Genomic DNA, 22,395 nt, shown 5'->3' with positions numbered 1-22,395 from the left:
CTTTGGCTGAGGGTATCAGGATTAAATGCTACCCATGAGTAGCTCTCAAGCCAGTAACTGATACTGATGGGAGTTGGTGGATAAACATTCCAGTTCCCTGCCCCTTGGGTGGGATCACTCCGAAGCTCGAGCTCTACACTGAATTCCTGAGCTCCCCAGCAGGATTGAACTCCAGTTCCCACGGTGGAAACCTGCCTGATGGCATACCCCTTAAATGCTGCCTCCCTTGCCCTGCCTCACTTCCCCCTCCTCTACTGGTGTTTACAAGGACTTACCTTCCAAATCAACTACTTTCAGTCAGAATGAGGTTGTGCTGCTGGGGGGACCCAAGCCAACACAGAACAGTTAGCTATTTCTTTGAGTAACAGATAAAGTTACCAGCTTCCATGAGGGTCTAAGCCATATGAAAAATACATATCTTTGGCTGGGCGCGGTGGCTCACGCCTGTAATCCCAGCACTTTGGGAGGCCGAGGCAGGCGTATCACCTGAGGTCGGGAGTTCGAGACCAGCCTGACCAACATGGAGAAACCATGTCTCTACTAAAAATACAAAAAATAAATACAATAAAATAGAAAAATACGTATCTTTGTTTATTTTTTTGAGACAGTCTCCCCCTGTTGCCCAGGCTGGAATGCAGTGGCACGATCTTGGCTCACTGCAACCTCCCCCTCTTGGGTTCAAGTGATTCTCGTGCCTCTGCCTCCTGAGTAGCTGGGATTACAGGCGCACACCACCATGCCTGGTGTGTTTTTATTAGAGACAGGGTTTTACCATGTTGGCCAAGTTGGTCTCGGACTTCTGACCTCAAGTGATTTTGCCCGCCTCAGCCTCCCAAAGTGCTGGGATTATAGGCATGAGCCACCGCGCCTGGCCAGCATTGGCAATTTTTAACAGTCTCTACAGAGACTGAACAATTAAAAAAAAAAAAAGTAAAAGGATACAAAAAAGGGTACTCAGTGACATTGGTGAAGTCCCCTTTTGCCCCTGTCTCCAGCTATTCGGTTTCTTTCCTTAGAACCACTCTGTCAGCTTCTTGGTGGATGTTCTTCTTGAGTTAATTTATGGAAATACGTAAAGCACTTCTGTGTCTTCAGATACTGGAATCACATGCTGAGTGCTGAGAAATCAGGCAGATTGTGGGAACAGCAAATTCCCATCTCCCATCTCACACTCACTCTAGGCAGGACATAAACACTCCAAATCATTTTTCTTTTTCATTTTTTGCTCAATGTGTATAATTAAGTCCTCATAAATGTTCATGAGATGCATCTCTACTATGCAGATGTACAGGAAGGCTGGCCGTGATCCAGCCTTGCCCTTCCCTCTCAGGGTCTGCATGTTTCCCAAGAAGCACTGGGGCGCCTGCCCTGCATCTCCCTGGGCAGTCAGGGTTGGCGGTGAGTAGATCTTTCTTTGGCCATTGGCCTTCCCGTTGGGACCGTGTGTCTTTCTCTTTCTCAGGTCGGCAACCACATTGATGTGCTCACTGGCAAGTGGGTGGCCCAGGACGCAGGCATCGGGGCTGGTGTGGACTCCTACTTTGAGTACTTGGTGAAAGGAGCCATCCTGCTTCAGGATAAGAAGCTCATGGCCATGTTCCTAGGTAAAAAGGGCAGAGTAAGGGAGCTTTTCCCCTGATTTTTCTTGTTGATGTGTGAGTTGTTTAAAAACTTTTTTTTTTTTTTTTTTTTTTTGGGGGACAGAGTCTTGCTCCATCTCCCAGGCTGGAGTGCAGTGGCACAATCTAGGCTCACTGCAACCTCTGCCTCCCAGGTTCAAGTGATTCTCATGCTTCAGCCTCCTGAGCAGCTGGGCATGTGATGGTGTGGACTACAGGCGCACACCATCACATCCAGCTAATTTTTGTATTTTTAGTAGAAATGGTGTTTCACCATGTTGGCCAGGCTGGTCTCAAACTCCAGACCTCAGGTGATCTGCCCGCCTTGGCCTCCCAAAGTGCTGGGATTACAGGTGTGAGCCACCGTGCCCGGCCTGAGTGCCTGCAGAATCGGTTCTGAATTCAGAGTCACTATGGACTTACACTGCCCACTTTATACCCACTACTCCACTTCGTGCCTTCTTGCAAAAGCCAACTGAAGCATGCTGCATTCTGTGTATGTAGCCCTGGATTTCTTATCTCCTGGCCATTGCACGTGGCGTCTTCTTGGCCTAGAATGTCTTTTTTCCTGTCTTCCTGTGTCCATATTCTTTTCACCCTTCAAAGCCTACCTTAAATGTCGCCTTGCCCAGGAGGTAGCTTGACCCTTCTTCAGAATTTAGGACCTTCAGCATCTTTCTTGCAGTTAGCTCTTATCAACAGTTACAGCTCTACCAATTGAATGCAGAATCCATGCTTTATTCATCTTATGTTTCCCACAGTGCTTTACATGTGGTAGGTAATAGATTAATGCCTGTTGAATAAATACATCTTACCCTCCAGGCCCTTAGACACTAGCAATATTGAGGAATTGTTGAGCACCTAATTACTATTATTATTATTATAGCTACGATAGTCCCCCGTTATCCGCAGTTTTCATTTCCATGGTTTCAGTTATCCACGGTCAACTGCAGTCTGAAAATAGGTGAGTACAGTCAGATAAGATATTTTGAGGCTGGGTGCAGTGGCTCAGGCCTGTAGTCCCAGTTCTTTGGAAGTGAGGATTGCTTGAGGCCAGGAGTTTGAGACCAGCCTGGGCAATATAGCAAGACCCCCTCTCTTAAAAAAAAAAAAAAAAAAAAAAAAAGATATTTTGAGACACCAAGTTTACATAATTTCTTTTTTTTCTGTCTTACCAAAAAGACAAATTCACATAACTTCTATACAATATATTATTATACTTGTTCTGTTTTATTATTAGTTATTGTTGTTAATCTCTTCCCATGCCTAATTTATAAATTAAACTTTTTCGGCTAGGCACAGTGGCTCATGCCTTTAATCCCAGTGTTTTGGGAGGCTGAGGTGAGAGAATTGCTTGACCCCAGAAGTTCGAGATCAACCTGGGCAACATGGTGAGACCTCGTCTCTACAAAAAATAAAAAAAATTAGCTGGGCATGATGGTGCGTGCCTGTAGTCCCAGCTACTTGGGAGGCTGAGGTGAAGGATTGCTTGACCCTGGGAAGTCAAGGGTGCAGTGAGCCGTGATCATACCACTGCACTTCAGCCTGGGTGACAGAGTAAGACCCTGTCTCAAAAATAAAAATTTTAAAAAATTTAATGAATTAAGCATTCTCATAGATGTGTATGTATAGGAAAACAGTAGTCACGCATCGCTTAATGACAGGGATATATTCTGAGAATTGCATCGTTAGGTGATTTCATCATTGTGCAAACATCATAGGGTGTACTTAAGCAAACCTAGATGGTATAGCCAACTACACACCTAGGCTATATGGTGTAGCCTATTGCTCCCAGGCTACAAACCTGTACAGCATGTTACTCTACTGAATATTATAGACAATTGTAATAGAATGGTAAGTATGTATCTAAACATAGAAGAAGTACAGTACAAATACAGTAAAAAGATAAAAAATGGTACACCTGTATAGGGCACTTACCATGAATGAAGTTTACAGGACAGGAAGTTGCTCTGGGTGAGTCAGTGAGTGGTGAGTGAATGTCAGGGTCTAGGACATTACACTATTGTAAACTTTATAAATACTGTACACTTAGGCTACACTAAATTTATTTAAGTTTTTTTTCTTTCTCCAATAATAAATTTTTTGTTTTTTTTGAGATGGAGTCTCGCTCTGTTGCCCAGGCTGGAGTGCAGTGGCATGATCTTGGTTTACTGCAACCTCTGCTTCCCCAGTTCAAGTGATTCTCCTGCCTCAGCCTCCTGAGTAGCTGGGATTACAGATGCCCACCACCATGCCTGGCTAATTTTTTTTTTCTTTTAGAGACAGAGTCTCACTGTGTTGCTCAGGCTGGAGTACAGTGGTGCAATATCGGCTCACTGCAATCTCTGCCTCCCGGGTTCTAGCAATTCTCCTTCCTCAGCCTCCTGAGTAGCTGTGATTACAGGGGCATGCTGCCATGCCCAGCTAATTTTTTGTATTTTAGTAGAGATGGGGTTTCACTGTGTTGCCCAGGCTGGTCTTGAACTCCTGAGCTCAGGCAATCTACCCACCTCGGCCTCCCAAAGTGCTAGGATTACAGGCGTGAGCCACCATGCCCGGCCTAATTTTTGTATTTTTAGTAGAGACGGATGGGGTTTCACCATGCTGGCCAGGCTGGTCTCAAACTCCTGACCTCAGGTGATCTCCACCCTCCTCGGCCTCCCAAAGTGCTGGGATTACAGGCATGAGCCACCATGCCTGGGCTCCAATAATAAATTAACGTTAGCTTACTGTAACTTTTTTACTTTATAAACTTTAAAATTTTAAAAAACTTTTTGACTCATTTGTAATAACGCTTAGCTTAAAACACATTGTACAGCTATACAGAAATATTTTCTTTTATCCTTATTCTCTAAGCTTTTTTCTATTTTTAGTTTTTTATTTTGTTTTTACCTTTACACTTTTTTGTTAAAAACTAAGCTACAAACACACGTTAGCCTAGGCCTAGGATCAAGATCATCAATATCACTGTTTTCCACTTCCCCATGTTATCCTGCTAGAAGGTCTTCGGGGGCAGTAACACTCACAGAGCTGTTATCTCAGATGATAACAGTGCCTTCTGGAATTCCTCAAAGGACCTGCCTGAAGCTGTTTCACGGTTGACTTTTTTTTTTTGAGACAGAGTTTCGCTTTGGAGTGCAGTGGTGCCATCTCGGCTCACTGCAACCTCTGCCTCCCAGGTTCAATTCTCCTGTGATTTTCCTGTCTCAGCCTCCTGAGCAGCTGGGATTACAGGTGCCCACCACTACGCGTGGCTAATTTTTGTTTTTGTTTTTGTTTTTGTTTTTTTTTGGAGACGGAGTCTTGCTCTGTTGCCCAGACTGGAGTTCAGTGGCGTGATCTCGGCTCACTACAAGCTCCGCCTCCCGGATTCACGCCATTCTCCTGCTTCAGCCTCCTGAGTAGCTGGGACTACAGGTGCCTGCCACCAAACCCAGCTAATTTTTTTGTATTTTTAGTAGAGATGGGGTTTCACCGTGTTAGGTAGGATGGTCTCCATCTCCTGACCTCGTGATCCGCCTGCCTTGTCCTCCCAAAGTGCTGGGATTACAGGTGTGAGCCACCACACCCAGCCGACCTTTTTTATATAAGAGGAAGGAGTTATCTAATGATAATAGTATAGTAAATACATAAATGTGTAAATAGTTGTTTATTAAATATGTACTGTACATAATTGTATGTGTTATACTTTTATGACTGGCAGCACAGTAGGTGTGTTTACACCAGTATCACCACAAACAAGTAAGTAATGCATTGCATTATAAAATTACAACAGCTGTGATATCTTTAGGCTGTGGTGATTTTTCACCTCTATTATAATCTTATAGGACCACCGTCTCTACAGTTCAGTGTTGAGCGACATGTTGTTATATGGCACATGACTGTATATAGAGTTTATTTAGTACTATCCATGGTTTCAGACATCCACTGAGGGTCTTGGAACGTATTCTCCTCAAATAAGGGGGGGCTACTGTACTCATTTATTCAACAAATATTTATCGAATACCATGGATGTGCCAAGCATTGTGCCAAGCTCTGAACATGGACTGTTTCATATAATCCTTACAACTCCTGTTTGAGATTATCTTATTTATTTGCATGTATATTTGGTACTTTGTTCATTCAGAAAATATTTATTGCTTGTTGTACTAGTGTGGGGGATTCTGCAGTAAACAAAACAAAGTCCCAGACCTCATGGATTTACAATCTAGGGGAGAGATATGAGGGATAAATTCAAGTTCCCACTAGAATGTAAGTTCTCTGAAGGCTGGATTTTGTCTTGTTTACAAACTCATAGGAGCCTGGAACCTGGTAGGTGCTCAGCAAATGTTTGTTGTATAAATAAATGACTGAAAAGTTCCACAGATACGTAACATTATTAGTCCATTTTCACTGCTGATAAAGACATACTCAAGACTGGGTAATTTATAAAGAAAAAGAGGTTTAATGGACTCACAGTTCCACATGGCTGGGGAGGCCTCACAATCGTGGCGGACGGCGAAAGGCACGTCTTACACGGTGCAGGCAAGAGAGAATGAGAACCAAGTGAAAGGGGAAACCTCTTAGAAAACCATCAGATCTTGTGAGACTTGCTCACTACCATGAGAACAGTATGGAGGAAAAGGCCCCCATGATTCAATTATCTCCCACCAGGTCCCTTCCACAACACATGAGAATTATGGGAGCTACAATTCAAGATGAGATTTAGGTGGGGACACAGCCAAACCATATCAATTACTTTCTGCTTTTTTCTTTTTGAGATGGAGTTTCACTCTTGTTGCCCAGGCTGGAGTGCGGTGGTGTGATCTCGGCTCACGGCAACCTCCGCCTCCTGGGTTCAAGCAATTCTCCTGCCTCAGCCTCCCAAGTAGCTGAGATTACAGGCATACACCACCATACCCGGCTAATTTTGTATTTTTAGTAGAGACAGGGTTTCTCCATGTTGGTCAGGCTGGTCTGGAACTCCCAATCTCAGGTGATCCGCCCACCTCGGCCTCCCAAAGTGCTGGAATTATAGGTGTGAGCCACCGCACCTGGCCTCCCCATTTTATAGATCATAAGGCTGAGGCTTAAAAGGGAAAAACCCACCCCAGGTCACGGTTAGCAAGTGGTAGAGCTGGAGCTGGAATTTGAGCTGGAAGTTTGACTCCAGAATCCATGCTCTTGTCTAGCCTCCTTGCCTCATTGCATCCTGGTGCTCTTTCCAAAGTGTAAGTCCTCGCTTCCGCTGTCCAGGCCTGCCTTTTTTCTCCCTAATCACTCATATGTCCATTATCCCATCTCCCCCACTGCAGAGTATAACAAAGCCATCCGGAACTACACCCGCTTCGATGACTGGTACCTGTGGGTGCAGATGTACAAGGGCACTGTGTCCATGCCAGTATTCCAGTCCTTGGAGGCCTACTGGCCTGGTCTTCAGGTAGGAATGATCAAAGAATGTGATCATCTTTCTATGGGTCTGGCAAAGCGAGCTCATTCTGATGTATAAGTCAAATAAGGTACTTTGTTAGTTGCTTGAGTACTTTTTTTGGAGGGACAGGTTGAAGATGGAAGAGAGACCTAGAGTGAATTAGATAGATTTAGAGTTCTGCCAAACTGAGTGTCAGGAACTGAGCTCCCAGTTTGCCATGGAATGTTGTAGTACTTAAAGTCGACAGTGCATTTCCAGTGTGGGCAGGAATGGCCATTGGCAACAGCTGTTTCTCCACTGGGCATTTCTGTCCAATCTCATTCTTGACAGTGGGCCTCAGGAAGGGCAGGAAGCAGCTTGTGCCGCTGTGCCATCTCGTTGTTTTTTCCATTACATGGTCTGGTAGAGTTGCAGCTGGAAGGATCTTAGAGCTTATCTGATCTATCCCACTTTGGTGTTCCAAAATAGTGCATGTACCAAAATGTTTTTATAATCTACATTTTTAAAAGTTTTAAGAAAAAGTAGTCCCACCTGGGCAACATAGTGAGACCTCATCTCTACAAAAAATAAAAAATTAGGTCTGGCACGGTGGCTCACGCCTATAATCCCAGCACTTTGGGAGGCCGAGGCAGGCGGATCACAAGGTTAGGAGATTGAGACCATCCTGGCTAACACGGTGAAACCCCGTCTCTACTAAAAATACAAAAAATTAGCTGGGCGTGGTGGCGCGCGCCTGTCGTCCCAGCTACTGCGGAGGCTGAGGCAGGAGAATGGCATGAACCCGGGAGGTGGAGCTTGCAGTGAGCTGAGATCACGCCGTCGCACTCCAGCCTGGGTGACAGAGCAAGACTCTGTCTCAAAAAAAATAAAAATAAATAAAATAAAAATAAAAAATTAGCTGAGTGCGGTGGCACATGCCTGTAGTCCCAGCTACTCAGGAGACTGCAGTGGAAGGATTGCTTGAACCCAGAAGATCAAGGCTGCAGTGAGCCATGATCATGCCACTGCAACCTGGGTGACAGAGTGAGACTCTGTCTCCAAAAAAAAAAAAAAAAAAAAAAAAAAATGACCACCGGGTTTCTATCCAGAATAACCAGGTAGACATTGTGTCATTTACCAAGAAGGGAAAAAGGCCAGAGTAGGGAGGCAATTTTGTGGGAAAGTAAGGGAACCAAGAATTTTGTTTAGGAAGTGCCAAGTTTGTTCTGTCCATGAGACATCCAATGAAGATGTCAGGGTTAGCTGCTTCCCAGTGAGATTACGTTAATAGTAATGGCTACTTAGCAATAGCTGGTAAAATTATAAATGCATATATCCTTTGACCCAGTGATCCTAATTCTGAAAATGTATCTTACACATTACATTTTACATCTATTTGATGTGACATATATACAGAATTATTTATTGCCACATTAGTTTTTGGAACCAATTCAAATAAAAATATCTGAAAGCCAAATTTCCGTATCTGAAAATATGGAGATAATTAATATCCCTATTAATAAGGAACCAAAGATTATTTTTTAGTGTGGGGAAAATAACATATACTCATGCATAAAGAAACTCTGGAAGATTATACAAGAAACCAATAATGTTTATCTGAGGCCAGGCAAGATGGGTCGTGGTTGTAATCCCAGCACTTTGGGAGGCTGAGATAGGAGGATCACTTGAGCCCAGGAGATTGAGACCAGCCTGGGCAACAAAATGAGACGCCCATCTCTACAGAAAATAAAAAAATTAGCCAGGAGTTGTGGTGTGCACCTGTGGTCCCAGCTACATGGGAGGCTGAGGTGAGAGGATCTCTTGAGCCCAGGAGGTCAAGGCCGTAATGAACCGTGATTGTGCCACTGCACTCCAGCCTGGGTGACAGAGCGAGACCCTGTCTCAAAAACAAAAACAAAAATGGTTATCTTTTGGGGGTGTGGTGTGGGAGTGAGCCTTAGCACAAACTTTTCTCTATTCTTAGAATTTTTAACTGGCTGGCTGAATTCCAAAACTGTTAGCTGACATTGACTCTGAAGATTTAGGGACCTAATATACAATCTTTGTTCCTTCCAACAATGTATGAGATAGGTGGTGTATTTTACATCTTATAGATGAGGCTCAGAGAAGTCCAGTGCCTGGCTCAGCACCACACTGAGTAACTGGCAGACTCAGGGATTGACTCAAGGCCTTTTTGGCCCCACAGATTTTACTTTGTCTTTTCTTAAGGTTGTCTGTGGGGTTTTATGCCTGGTGTCTACCTGCCTGACAGCCACTTTCTCCCACAGAGCCTCATTGGAGACATTGACAATGCCATGAGGACCTTCCTCAACTACTACACTGTATGGAAGCAGTTTGGGGGGCTCCCGGAATTCTACAACATTCCTCAGGGATACACAGTGGAGAAGCGAGAGGGCTACCCACTTCGGCCAGGTGAGCAGCGTCTCTGGCTTGTCATCTGCCCGCAGGCTCTGGTTCCTGAAACCCCAAATCCCCTTTACAAGCCTCCATTCTCCACAACTGCCCACAAGTTCATTTTTTTCCATCTGTTCCTTTCAGTGGCTCTGGGTGGTTTTCTTACTAGGAGTTAATTATCCTCATGTTTTCAGATATGGAAACTGAGGCCTAGTGGGATGAAATGGCTCACCTCTGGCTCTTAAGTGCAGGAGCTAGTCCTGGAACCCAGGACTCCTAACTAAATTGCATGCTCTTTCTTTCTTATTTTTATTTTTTTGAGATGGGGTTTTGCTATTGTTGCCCAGACTGAAGTGCAATGGCATGATCTCAGCTCACCGCAACCGCCGCCTCCTGGGTTCAAGCGATTCTTCTGCCTCAGCCTCCCAAGCAGCTGGGATTACAGGCATGAGCCACCATGCCCAGCTAATTTTGTATTTTTAGTAGAGACGGGGTTTCTCCACGTTGGTCAGGCTGGTCTTCAACTCCCAGCCTCAGGTGATCCGCCCACCTTGGCCTCCCAAAGTGCTGGGATTACAGATATGAGCCACCGTGACTGGCCCCATATGCTCTTTCAAATCAGGAAATGAGTGAGAAGGAAAAGGCCAAGGTTGACTCCTTTTGAGCTCCTGCCATCAGGATTTCAGAAGTGTAGGCAAACTTCCCAAGTCCATGGGTCAGATAAATTATGCTTACGTGTATGGAATGTTAGAACTTTGGGACGGACCTTAGGAATTACCTAGTCTCTTCCACCTCCCCATTTGCAGCTCAGAATCAAGCAAAGGACTATATTTGAGACACTCTCATAGGTTCCTTTCTAGCCCTGATGTCATTTGATTCACTTCAAGGAAGCTGAAAATTGTGAGGAGCAGAAGAAAAAGGGAGACAAAGGAAGGAAGCTTAGTCAGCACACATAGTCATCCCCCACCCCAAAATAGGCTGTGAGCCCATTGTCTTAGACACTTCCCACTTTCCCACCTGAATTGCCTTTTAGCCATGGGACAGGCCTTCTGGTTATCCTGCCTTCCTCTACCCCATTTCCTTCCTCTTCTAACTCAAGTGATTATCGTAGGAGGTGTAGAGGGGACCAGGAGAGGGAATAAAAAGCAAATTAGTCAACTTTTGACTCCTTAGAGGCCACTGTTATTGATGTTTCCCATGCATTTGTTCTCATGGCATGTTTTTAAAACAGGAAACTTGGCTGGGCATGGTGGCTCACACCTGTAATCCCAGCACTTTGGGAGGCCAAGGCAGGTGGATCACCTGAAGTCAGGAGTTTGAGACCAGCCTGGCCGACATGGTGAAACCCCATCTCTACTAAAAATACAAAATTAGCTGGGCATGGTGGCACGCACCTGTAATCTCAGCTACTTGGGAGGCTGAGACAGGAGAATCGCTTGAACCCGGGAGGTAGAAGTTGCAGTGAGCTGAGATCACGCCATTGCACTCCAGCCTGGGCAAAAAAGAGCAAAACTCCATCTCAAAAAAATAAATAAATAAATTTTAAAAATAAGAAGCTCTGAGAAGGTATCGTATCTAGTGTTACCAACAGGTAAAGATTAGGGTTTGGGACTAAATGTAAGACATAGGCTTGTGCAATCTTAGGGTTAGAGGGAACCTGAGAGGTGTTCTAATTGGAATTTTCCTAATATGGCCCTGTCAAGTGGTTATCTAGTTTTTGCTTAGTTACCACGAGTGACAAGGAGCTTGCTACTTAACAGAGGCAACCTGTTCCATTTGCAGGACAGGCTGGCAGGAAGGCCTTCATGGAAAGTAAGACACTACTGGCCAGACGCAGTGGCTCATGCCTGTAATCCCAGCACTCTGGAAGGCTGAGGCAGGAGGATCATTTAAGCCCAGGGGTTCAAGATCAGCCCGGGTAACATAGCGAGACCTTGTCTCTGTAAGAAATATAAATAAATTAGCCAGGAGTGGTGTTGCATGCCTGTAGTCCCATCCCAGCTACCTGGGAGGATCACTTGAGCCCAGGAGGTCATAGCTGCAGTGAGCCATGATTGCGCCACTGCAATCCAGCCTGGGCAATGGAGTGAGACCCTGTCTCCAAAAAAAAAAAAATATATAAGGCACCACTGTCAGGAATCCAGAAGTGCGTTAATCCAGTCATCCTTCCTACCCCAAAACGTTGGCAAATAGGAGATGAGGACTACTCTTTCACTAAATTGGCCAGAGCCCTATACTTTCGTATATGTCTCTCTGATCAGCAGTGTTGGAGCACAGAGCCTAGCCTAAAGGCCTCTGCAGGCTTTTACCTCCCTCTAAGTCCAAATCTGAACTTTGGGCTGTCTCCTTCCTCTAGAGCAGGGATTCCCCAACCCCAAGGCCATGGACCGGTACAAGTCCATGGCCTGTTAGAAACCAGGCCACACAGCAGGAGGTGAGCGGCGTGTGAGCAAGCAAAGCTTCATCTGTATTTATAGCTGCTCCTCATTGCTCACATTGCTGCCTGAGCTCTGCCTCTTGTCTTATCCGTGGTGGCATTAGACGTTCATAGGAGCACAAACCCTATTGTGAACTGCGTATGTGAGGGATCTAGGTTGTATGCTCCTTATGAGAAGCTGATGCCTGATGATCTGTCACTGTCTCCCATCAACCCCAGATAGGGCTGTCTAGTTGCAGGAAAACAAACTCAGGGCTCCCACTGATTCTACATTATGGTGGATTGTATAATTATTTCATTATATATTACAATGTAATAATAACATAAATAAAGTGCACAATAAATGTAATGCACATGAATTATCCCAAAACCATCTCCTACAACCCCAGTTCATGGAAAAATTGTCTTCCACGAAACTGGTCCCTGGTGCCAAAACGGTTGGGGACCACTGCTCGACAGAGTTGGTCAGATGCACAGGAAAGTAAAGCAATAACTAACATGCTTAGGAGGCCCACATGTGAGGAGAGAAGCGCGATGGCTGGTTATGAGGGCACTGGCCCACCAGCTGCTAGAAGCAGAAGAGGGCTGGGTGTGGTGGCTCACGCCTGTAATCCCAACACTTTGGGAGGCCAAGGCAGTGGATCAACTGAGGTCAGGAGTTTGAGACCAGCCTGACCAATATGGCGAAACCCTGTCTCTACTAAAAATACAAAAATTAGCCGGGCATGGTGGCATATGCCTGTAGTCCCAGCTACTCAGGAGACTGAGACAAGAGAATTGCTTGAACCTGGGAGGCAGAGGTTGCAGTGAGCCAAGATCATGCCATTGCACTCTAGCCTGGGTAACACAGCAAAACTCCCTCTCAAAAAAAAAAAAAAGAAGCAGCCGAAAAAAGAAGCAGAAGAGGAGGCCTCCCATGAGAGCACTGTCTTTTCTGCCTTTGAACACACAGAATGTGTTCATCTAGTAATGAGTGTACCCTAGTCTGTGCCTTAGAATATGAGCAATTAGATTAGCAATTGTCTAGAGGCCTGTGAGGAGAGAGGAGGAGGAAGTAAGAGAAAACTGGGGAGATAGGCAGAGACCTTTTCTCTAAAATAAGAACTAGAGGCTGGGTGCAGTGACTCACGCCTGTTATCTCAACACTTCAGGAAGCCAAGGCGGGCGGATGACTTGAGGTCAGGAGTTTGAGACCAGCCTGGCCAACATGGCGAAACCCTGTCTCCGCTAAAAATACAAAAATTAGTCAGGCCTGGTGGCGCATGCCTGTAATTCCAGCTACTCGGGAGGTTGAGGCATGAGAATACCTTGAACCCAGGAGGCAGAGTTGCAGTGAGCAGAGATCACGCCATGGCACTCCAGCCTGGGTGACAGAGTGAGACTCTGTCACAAAAAAATAATTAACCAAATAAAATAAGAACTAGAGTTTGCAGCAATAAGCCAAAAGGGACAGAAGCACTGGTCAAGCCCAGGAGGAAACAGGACAGGAGAAGGTCAGGGGGAGATGACGGTATAGAAAGGGGACAGGGGTTCTTCTGTCTCTTAGAAAAGATGGATGAAGTAGAAAAACATATTGAGCTGAGGCCACCCTTGAAGTCAACTCTACAACAATTCTTCAGGTATTTGAAAGCAATAAACACATTTTTTTTTGAATTTCCTTTTCTCTAGAATAAATATTCTCATCTGGACCCACTCCTGTTGGCTAATATTCATCTTAAGGTAGAGCTCATGTCTTGACATCAGGTTCCAGTTGTGGCACAGAATTGGGCAAGACAAAACATCACTTTTTCTGGGCACAGTGAACTGATGACTACATCTTTGTTAGATTGACGGTTTGGTGGTTTATTTTATTTTTTTAATTTTTGTTTTTTGAGATAAGGTCTCACTCTTGTCACCCACGCTGGAGTGCCGCAGTGGCTTAATCATGGCTTACTGCAGCCTCAAACTCCTGGGCTCAAGTGATCCTCCTACCTCAGCCTCCTGAGTAGCTAGGACTACAGGTGCATGCCACACCCAGCTAATAATTTTTAATTTTTGTAGAGACAAGATCTCGCCATGTTGCCCAGGCTGGTCTCAAACTCCTGGACTCAAACGATCCTCTCACCTTGGCCTACCAAAGTGCTGGGATTACAGGCGTGAGCCACCCACCATGCCTGGCCTGCTCTTGGATATCTCAGCCTTTTCTTTTGGCCTATCCTATCTTAGAACGAGCCTTATGATGCCAGGCTCTTACTCTTCTTTTGAGTTTTAGAATTAGGTTAGACTCTGAGTGACAGGAGAAAATTAGTAGCTTAATTAGGATAGAAATGTATTTCCTTCTCATGTTCTGGGCTTATATGGCTCGCCATGGTGTCCTTAATCCCACCTAGCTGTTAGAATAGTTGTTAGTGTTGGCAGTCAGGCAGCCTGTGCTTAGCTAAAGTTAGGAATCCTGCTACTAAGGAGGAAGGGGGGAACAGATATTGGGAAATAGGCAACAACCTCCGCCACCTTCGCTACCCCAGAACCTGGCCACCTTTCTCTCCCTTGGGGTGGGAGTCACTGGTCAGCCTTAATGCTGGTCTCCACTGAGCTTCAAGCTTTGGGTATACTGCCTCTGAAACTCAGCATTGGGTGAGGTATCCTGTGTTCCTGCTAGTTGGGGCCTTATGGACAAGATACGGAGAGGAGTAGTCCCTCACTGCCCTAAGAGGCCCCAGGCCATCTCTGTGCAGCCACTGAGTGAGGAGGGTCTGCTTTGGACTTTGCAGAACTTATTGAAAGCGCAATGTACCTCTACCGTGCCACGGGGGATCCCACACTCCTAGAACTTGGAAGAGATGCCGTGGAATCCATTGAAAAAATCAGCAAAGTGGAGTGCGGATTTGCAACAGTAAGTGTTTCCATGGCCCCAAGAACTGGGAAGAGTCTCCCTTGCTGCTAAAAAGCCTCTTTAAGGGTAGAGCTTTGGGAGTTCTGACATATCAGCACTGGAAGGGACCTTGGAGATATACATAATGCTCGTATTTTACAGATGGGGAGACCAAAGAACAGAGAAGCTAAGTGCCTTGCTAAAGATCTTACAGCTAGTAGAGGTAGAGCTAGGATTAGTTCCTTGGGATCTTGACCCAGGCCCTTGGCATTCCTCCCACAGTGGAGATCTTTGATCTGTTTGAATAGGTGACTTTGAAAAGGTGAGTTTAGCAATAAGTTTTGTGAGACCCTAAAATAGATTTTAAGGGGAATCCGGAGTCCCATAGCCCTATATTTAAACCTGGGACTCCTTAACAAAGCAGTCCTGCTTAGTCTTACAGATATTTATTGAATGTCTTTCACATGCCAGGCACTCTGCTAGGCCCAAGGGTTACAGCAGTGGCTTTGCTCTCATGGAGCTTACATTTTAATGAAAAAAAAAACCATGAATGTGTATCTGGTAGGCAGAAGGCCAGTGTGGCTGGAGCGGAGCAAGCAAGGAGAAAAGTGGGAAGAGATAAGGTCCCAGAGGTAGGCAGGGGCTAGATCACATAGGGTTTTGTGTAAGCCACAGGAAAGAGTTTGGATTTTTTTTCTACTTGGAATGTGAAGCCTTGGTAGGATTTACAGCAGAGTAGTGACATGATCTGATTTGTATTTTAGAAAGATCGCTCTGGCTGCTCTGTGGAGAATAGATTGAAAGGGTCAAAGGTGAGAGCCATCTCACATCCATACAGGAACCAAGCAGGCAAGATATAAATACGAACGTAGAAGAAAACAGTCTGAAAGAAAATTCCCCGAAAAGCCTACAGAGTTGGTGTTGGGGTATGGAATTCAAAACAACAACAAAATAATTATTTTGCAAAATTTTGTAATGTGATTATATTCTATAAGTAAAATATAGATATGTGTAGGGGAAGAGAGAAGACCTACATGTGGAAGGAAAAAAACCCCTGATATGATTTGGTTTCTAATATGCTGTATTGTGTGAAAAACCAAAATGATAAGCCTACTGGGGCCTTCCTAGGAATGCTGGGCTCATTTCCATGAACATGAAGCCCTTTGGAGGTCTTCCATGGTGAATGATGGGAACAGGCATCTGACCTTTGTCAAACAGGGCAAGGAAATAATAATCTTGATACATCAAGACCATATTTGAGTCATATTTTTAAATGTAAGATAGAGTTCACTGAGAATGTTTTGTTTAGAAGTATTACTAATTTTGAGAAGCTAAAATAAATGTTTGTAGCAAGTAATCTTAGTCATCCATGCCTGAAAACTCAGTTGAAATTCTCTAAATAAGACTCCTTACTAAAACAATGTCAATAGTTTTCATCAACAGCAGTTGAACCTAGTAAGTGTCGATACTTTGGGTCTGAGTGGAGAAAAAAAGACCCCTTATTAGTTGCTTACAAAAACTTGGTAATTGGCCAGGCGCAGTGGCTCAGGCCTGTAATCCCAGCACTTTGGGAGGCCAAGGCGGGCGGATCACGAGATCAGGAGTTCAAGACCAGCCTGGCCAACATGGTGAAACCCCGTCTCTACTAAAAATACAAAAAAAATTAACTGGGTGTGGTGGCATGCGCCTGTAGTCCCAGCTACTCTGGAGGCTGAGGCAGGAGAATTGCTTGAACCCAGGAGGCAGAGGTTGCAGTGAGCCGAGACCGTGCCATTGCACTCCAGCCTGGGCGACAGAGCGAAACTCCATCTCTAAAAAAAAAAAAACTTGGTAATCATCTGAATGCTCTTCCAAGGAGGATTAGCTAAGTAAATGGTGATCCATTTTCATGATGGAATACTATGCCATCATTAAAAGGGATGATTAGCTCTATGTTTATAGTCACAAAAAGGTGGGACAAAGGGGATAGGAGATTGTCATATCATAGAGCAAGGTTAGCAAGTCATGTCATAGAGCAAGGAGACCTTTCTGGTGAGGAAGCATTTGAGCAGAGACCTGAAGGAAGGGAGGGAACAAGCTATGAGGAAAACTGGAGGCGGAGTGCTCCAGGCTGAAAGAACCACAGATGCAAAAAGCCCGAGGCAGGAGGGTGCTGTGCTAGCTCAGGACAGAAAGGCAGCAGCTGGAGCTCTTAGAGTGGTAAGAGGTGAGGGCAGGGAGGGAGCAGGGGCCAGGTCATGACTTCCATTTTTATCCTGCATGAAATGGAGGGTTCACAGAAAGTTGTGAGTAGAGAATTGACAGGAAGACTTATGTTATACAGATATCGTAGGGGCTGGGTGTGTGTCTCACGCCTGTCATCCTGGCACTTTGGGAGGCCAAGGTAGGAGGAATTGCTTGAGCCCAGGGATTTGAGACCAGCCTGGGCAACATGGTGTGAGACCCTGTCCCTACTTTTTAAAATAGTGTGTATATGTAAACTGCAGGGCTAAGGATGGAAGCTGGAAGCCCATTTGGAAGCTGATGTGATAATCCAGGTGAGAGATGATGGTGGCTTGGGAAAGAGTGAAGTTCTGAAAAGTTCAGTGATTTGCTCACAGGCCCTCAGCTGCTTTGTGGCAGAACAGGCATTCTTAAGGGATTGCCTGACCCTTACTGCCAAATTGTGATGGTGTTCCAACTTGCTTCCTTCTCCCACGTGTCAGATCAAAGATCTGCGAGACCACAAGCTGGACAACCGCATGGAGTCGTTCTTCCTGGCCGAGACTGTGAAATACCTCTACCTCCTGTTTGACCCAACCAACTTCATCCACAACAATGGGTCCACATTCGACGCGGTGATCACCCCCTATGGGGAGTGCATCCTGGGGGCTGGGGGGTACATCTTCAACACAGAAGCTCACCCCATCGACCCTGCTGCCCTGCACTGCTGCCAGAGGCTGAAGGAAGAGCAGTGGGAGGTGGAGGACTTGATGAGGGAATTCTACTCTCTCAAACGGAACAGGTCGAAATTTCAGAAAAAGACTGTGAGTTCGGGGCCGTGGGAACCCCCAGCAAGGCCAGGAACACTCTTCTCACCTGAAAACCATGACCAGGCAAGGGGGAGGAAGCCTGCCAAACAGAAGGTCCCACTTCTCAGCTGCCCCAGTCAGCCCTTCACCTCCAAGTTGGCATTACTGGGACAGGTTTTCCTAGACTCCTCATAACCACTGGATAATTTTTTTATTTTTATTTTTTTGAGGCTAAACTATAATAAATTGCTTTTGGCTATCATCTTTTGGTTATCATGTTTTACATATTGGGCTATGAGATTTCATTCAAAGAAAGGATTGGTTGCTATGGGCAATTGTGAATCTAGTTAATTTTCTCATGCAACTGGAGAGACGGCTAAATGCAGTTAGCTGGCTCCAAAGATCCTGGGGGTCGAGAGTTGAATCTCCGTTCCTTTTCTGGTGTCTTTGCGGAAAGTGTTGTCATAAATGTATTTGTTAGTTCTTGCTCCAACATGTGCTTCTATTTTTTTTTTTTTTTTTGAGACAGAGTCTCACTCAGTCGCCCAGGCTGGAGTGCAGTGGTGTGATCTTGGCTCACTGCAACCTCCACGTCCCAGGTTCAAGCGATTCTCCAGCCTCAGCCTCCTGAGTAACTGGGACTACAGGCGTGCGCCACCGCATCTGGCTAATTTTTTTTTTTTTTGTATTTTTAGTAGAGATGGGGTTTCACCATGTTGCCTAGGCTGGTCTCGAACTTCTGACGTCAGGTGATCCACCCGCCTCAGCCTCCCAAAGTACTGGGATTATGGGCGTGAACCACCATGCCCGGCTGCTTCTTACTGTTTAGTTGACCCATCTATCCACTTGTCCTTCCAAGCAACAAAGATTTATTAAGCATCTTTTTTCTTTTGAGACAGGGTCTCCCTCTGTCACCCAGGTTGGAATGTAGTGGCATGATCACGGCTCACTGCAGCCTTGACCTCCCAGGCTCGAGTGATCCTCCCATCTCAGCCTCTGGAGTAGCTGGGACCACAGGCACACACCACTATAATTTGCCTGATTTTTAAAAATTTTTTTGTAGAGACAGTGTCTCCCTATGTTGCCCAGTCTGATCTCAAACTCCTGGGCTCAAACAATCCCCTGCCTCAGCCTCCTGAGTAATTGGGATTTCAGGTGTGAGCCATGGGGCTGGGCAGGCATCTTTGTGTGCCAGCCCCAGCCCCAGAGGTTCAGCAGCAAACAAGGCAAAGAGTTTTTTTTTGTTTATTATTATTATTATTATTATTATTATACTTTAGGTTTTATGGTACATGTGCGCAATGTGCAGGTAAGTTACATATGTATACATGTGCCATGCTGGTGCGCTGCACCCACTAACTCGTCATCTAGCATTAGGTATATCTCCCAATGCTATCCCTCCCCCCTCCCCCCATCCCACAACAGTCCCCGAAGTGTGATGTTCCCCTTCCTGTGTCCATGTGTTCTCATTGTTCAATTCCCACCTATGAGTGAGAATATGCGGTGTTTGGTTTTTTGTTCTTGTGATAGTTTACTGAGAATGATGATTTCCAATTTCATCCATGTCCCTACAAAGGACATGAACTCATCATTTTTTATGGCTGCATAGTATTCCATGGTGTATATGTGCCACATTTTCTTAATGCAGTCTATCATTGTTGGACATTTGGGTTGGTTCCAAGTCTTTGCTATTGTGAATACTGCCGCAATAAACATACGTGTGCATGTGTCTTTATAGCAGCATGATTTATAGTCCTTTGGGTATATACCCAGTAATGGGATGGCTGGGTCGAATGGAATTTCTAGTTCTAGATCCCTGAGGAATCGCCACACTGACTTCCACAAGGGTTGAACTAGTTTACATTCCCACCAACAGTGTAAAAGTGTTCCTATTTCTCCACATCCTCTCCAGCACCTGTTGTTTCCTGACTTTTTAATGATTGCCATTCTAACTGGTGTGAGATGGTATCTCATTGTGGTTTTGATTTGCATGTCTCTGATGGCCAGTGATGGTGAGCATTTTTTCAAACAGAGAGCCAAATCATGAGTGAACTCCCATTCACAATTGCTTCAAAGAGAATAAAATACCTAGGAATCCAACTTACAAGGGATGTGAAGGACCTCTTCAAGGAGAACTACAAACCACTGCTCAAGGAAATAAAAGAGGATACAAACAAATGGAAGAACATTCCATGCTCATCGGTAGGAAGAATCAATATCGTGAAAATGGCCATCCTTCCCAAGGTAATTTACAGATTCAATGCCATCCCCATCAAGTTACCAATGACTTTCTTCACAGAATTGGAAAAAACTACTTTAAAGTTCATATGGAACCAAAAAAGAGCCCGCATCGCCAAGTCAATCCTAAGCCAAAAGAACAAAGCTGGAGGCATCACACTACCTGACTTCAAACTATACTACAAGGCTACAGTAACCAAAACGGCAAACAGTTTTTATTCTTGTGAAACTAAATTTCTAGCAGAAAGAAATAACTTAGTAAATAGATAAAGTAACATTGTGATCAGTTCCATGAAGAAAATGGGGCTGTGCTAGAAAATAATGGGGAAAGATAAGCTGCTTTCGATAGGGTGGGTGGAAAAAGCCTCCCTGAGGAGGTGAGCTTTTAATTATGTAAAATTTTATTGCTTTTTAAATTTTATTTTCTTGTAACTTTAATTTTTCTTTTTACATTTTTATAAACATTAGAGATGGGGTCTTGCTTTGTTGCCCAGGGTGGTCTCGAATTCCTGGGCTCAAGCAATCCTCCCACCTCAGCCTCCCAAAGTGCTGGGATTACAGGCATGAGCCACGGTGCCTGGCCACAAAGTTTTTTTTTTTTTTGAGACAGGGTCTCACCCTGTTGCCCAGCCTGGAGTGCAGTGGCGCAATCACGGCTCACTGCAAGCCCTGCAAGCCTTGCAATCCCTGACCTCCTGGGCTCAAGCCATCCTCCCACCTTAGCCTCCCGAGTAGCTGGAACAACAGGAGCATGCCACCATGCCTGGCTAATTTTCCTAATTTTGTATTTTTTGTTGAGATGGGGTTTTGCCACGTTGCTCAGGCTGGTCTCAAACTCCTGAGCTCAAGCAGTCTTCCTGCCTTGGCCTCCCAAAGTGCTGGGAGGCGTGAGCCACCATTTCTGGCCAGGATGTACTATTTTATTTTATTTTGTTTTGTTTTTTATTATTTATTTATTTATTATTTTTTATTATTATTATTTTTTATTTTATTTTTATTTTATTTATTTTATTTTATTTTTTGTTTTGTTTTGTTTTTTATTTATTTTCTTATTTATTTGGAGACAGGATCTCACTCATGCCCTGGCTGGAATGCAGTGGCGTGATCTGAGCTCACTGAAGCCTCCACCTCCCAGGCTGAAGCGGTCATCCCACCCCAGCCTCCCAAGTAGCTGGGACCACAGGTGCATGCCACCATGCCTGGCTAAGTAAAATTTTAAATAAACAAAAATGGTGCGAACAGGACATCATCCCTTGTGTGCTCATCACCCAATTTCAACAAACTAGCTTCAGAGATGATGAATTCATGGCCAACCTTATTTCATTTATATCCACACTAGATTATTTAGGATTCCAAACATTTTATTCCTAAAAGTATTTCAGAATGCATCCCCAAAGCATGCCTATAAAAATAAATCATTTTTCCTTGATATCCTCTCCAATGTTCAAAATGTTTTGTTTCATAACTTTGTATTATAGTTTGTTTGCATCAGGACCCACATAGCATTAATTTATATATTTGAAATTAGATGATATATCTCAAGTATCTTTTAATTTACAGGAATTCTTTCCCTCTCCCTCCCTCCCTCCTTTCCCACTCCTCTATTTTCATTGCAGTTTGTTTATTGAAGACAACAGTTGTATGTCCTGTAGATTTCCCATATTATGGATTTTGTTAATTGCATCTCTGAGGTATTTATTATATAACTGTTTTTTAAAGTTGATATTAAGATCTAGAGGCATCATCAGATTTGGATTTTTACTTTTGTTTTTATTTTTATTTGTGTATTTATGTATTTTGAGACAGTGTCTCACCCTGTCACCCAGTGGGGTGATCACAGTTCACTGCAGCCTCACGGGCACAAGTGATTCTCCCACCTCAGCCTCCCGAATAGCTGGGACTACAGGCCCACACCACCACGCCTGGCTAATTTTTAAATTTTTTGTTTAGATGGGGTCTCGCTATGTTGTCTAGGCTGGTGTTTTTATTTTTCAAGAATAAGCACTGTTGTTTCTTTTGGTCAAGAGACACATGATGTCTGCTTGTCTATTACTAACAGCCATTTGTTGGTCATTGCTTGGATCCATTATTTCAACAGGGATTTCAAAATAGTGAGATTTTAATTAGTCTAGACTACTTCTCTTTTTTTTTTTTTTTTTTGAGATGAAGTTATGCTTTTGTTGCCCAGGCTGGAGTGCAATGGCTTGATCTCGGCTTACTGCAACCTCTGCCTCCTGGGTTCAAGCAGTTCTTCTGCCTCAGCCTCCCAAGTAGCTGGGATTACAGGCATGCACCACCACACCCAGCTAATTTTGTATTTTTAGTAGAGACAAGGTTTCACCATGTTAGTCAGGCTGGTCTCGACCTCCTGACCTCAGATGATACACCTGCCTTGGCCTCCCAAAGTGCTGGGATTACAGGTGTGAGTCACCATG

General features: G+C 44.6%; 1 protein-coding gene and 1 non-coding gene across 3 annotated transcripts in view; both read left to right on the top strand.

Annotated features, from left to right (window-relative positions):
* EDEM2 (ER degradation enhancing alpha-mannosidase like protein 2) overlaps nucleotides 1–17,984 on the top strand; it is a 31,904-nt gene extending 13,920 nt beyond the window's left edge. For both annotated transcript variants that reach the window (XM_024239010.3, XM_024239011.3), the window contains 5 exons: nucleotides 1,463–1,604; nucleotides 6,914–7,038; nucleotides 9,297–9,441; nucleotides 14,611–14,732; nucleotides 17,417–17,984. In XM_024239010.3, the coding sequence (XP_024094778.1) occupies nucleotides 1,463–1,604; nucleotides 6,914–7,038; nucleotides 9,297–9,441; nucleotides 14,611–14,732; nucleotides 17,417–17,917 (1,035 nt within the window). In that variant the 3' untranslated portion in view covers nucleotides 17,918–17,984. The remainder of the gene's footprint in view (nucleotides 1–1,462; nucleotides 1,605–6,913; nucleotides 7,039–9,296; nucleotides 9,442–14,610; nucleotides 14,733–17,416) is intronic.
* Nucleotides 16,124–16,195, top strand: LOC112130401 (small nucleolar RNA SNORD56). The gene has a single exon (XR_002912673.1). It is a non-coding gene; the product is annotated as a small nucleolar RNA SNORD56 (small nucleolar RNA).
* Nucleotides 17,985–22,395: the final 4,411 nt, after the last annotated feature.

This window comes from Pongo abelii, chromosome 21 (genome assembly GCF_028885655.2).
Source record: "Pongo abelii isolate AG06213 chromosome 21, NHGRI_mPonAbe1-v2.0_pri, whole genome shotgun sequence".
NCBI lineage: Eukaryota > Metazoa > Chordata > Mammalia > Primates > Hominidae > Pongo > Pongo abelii.
This window is presented reverse-complemented; position numbering and strand designations above follow the sequence as displayed.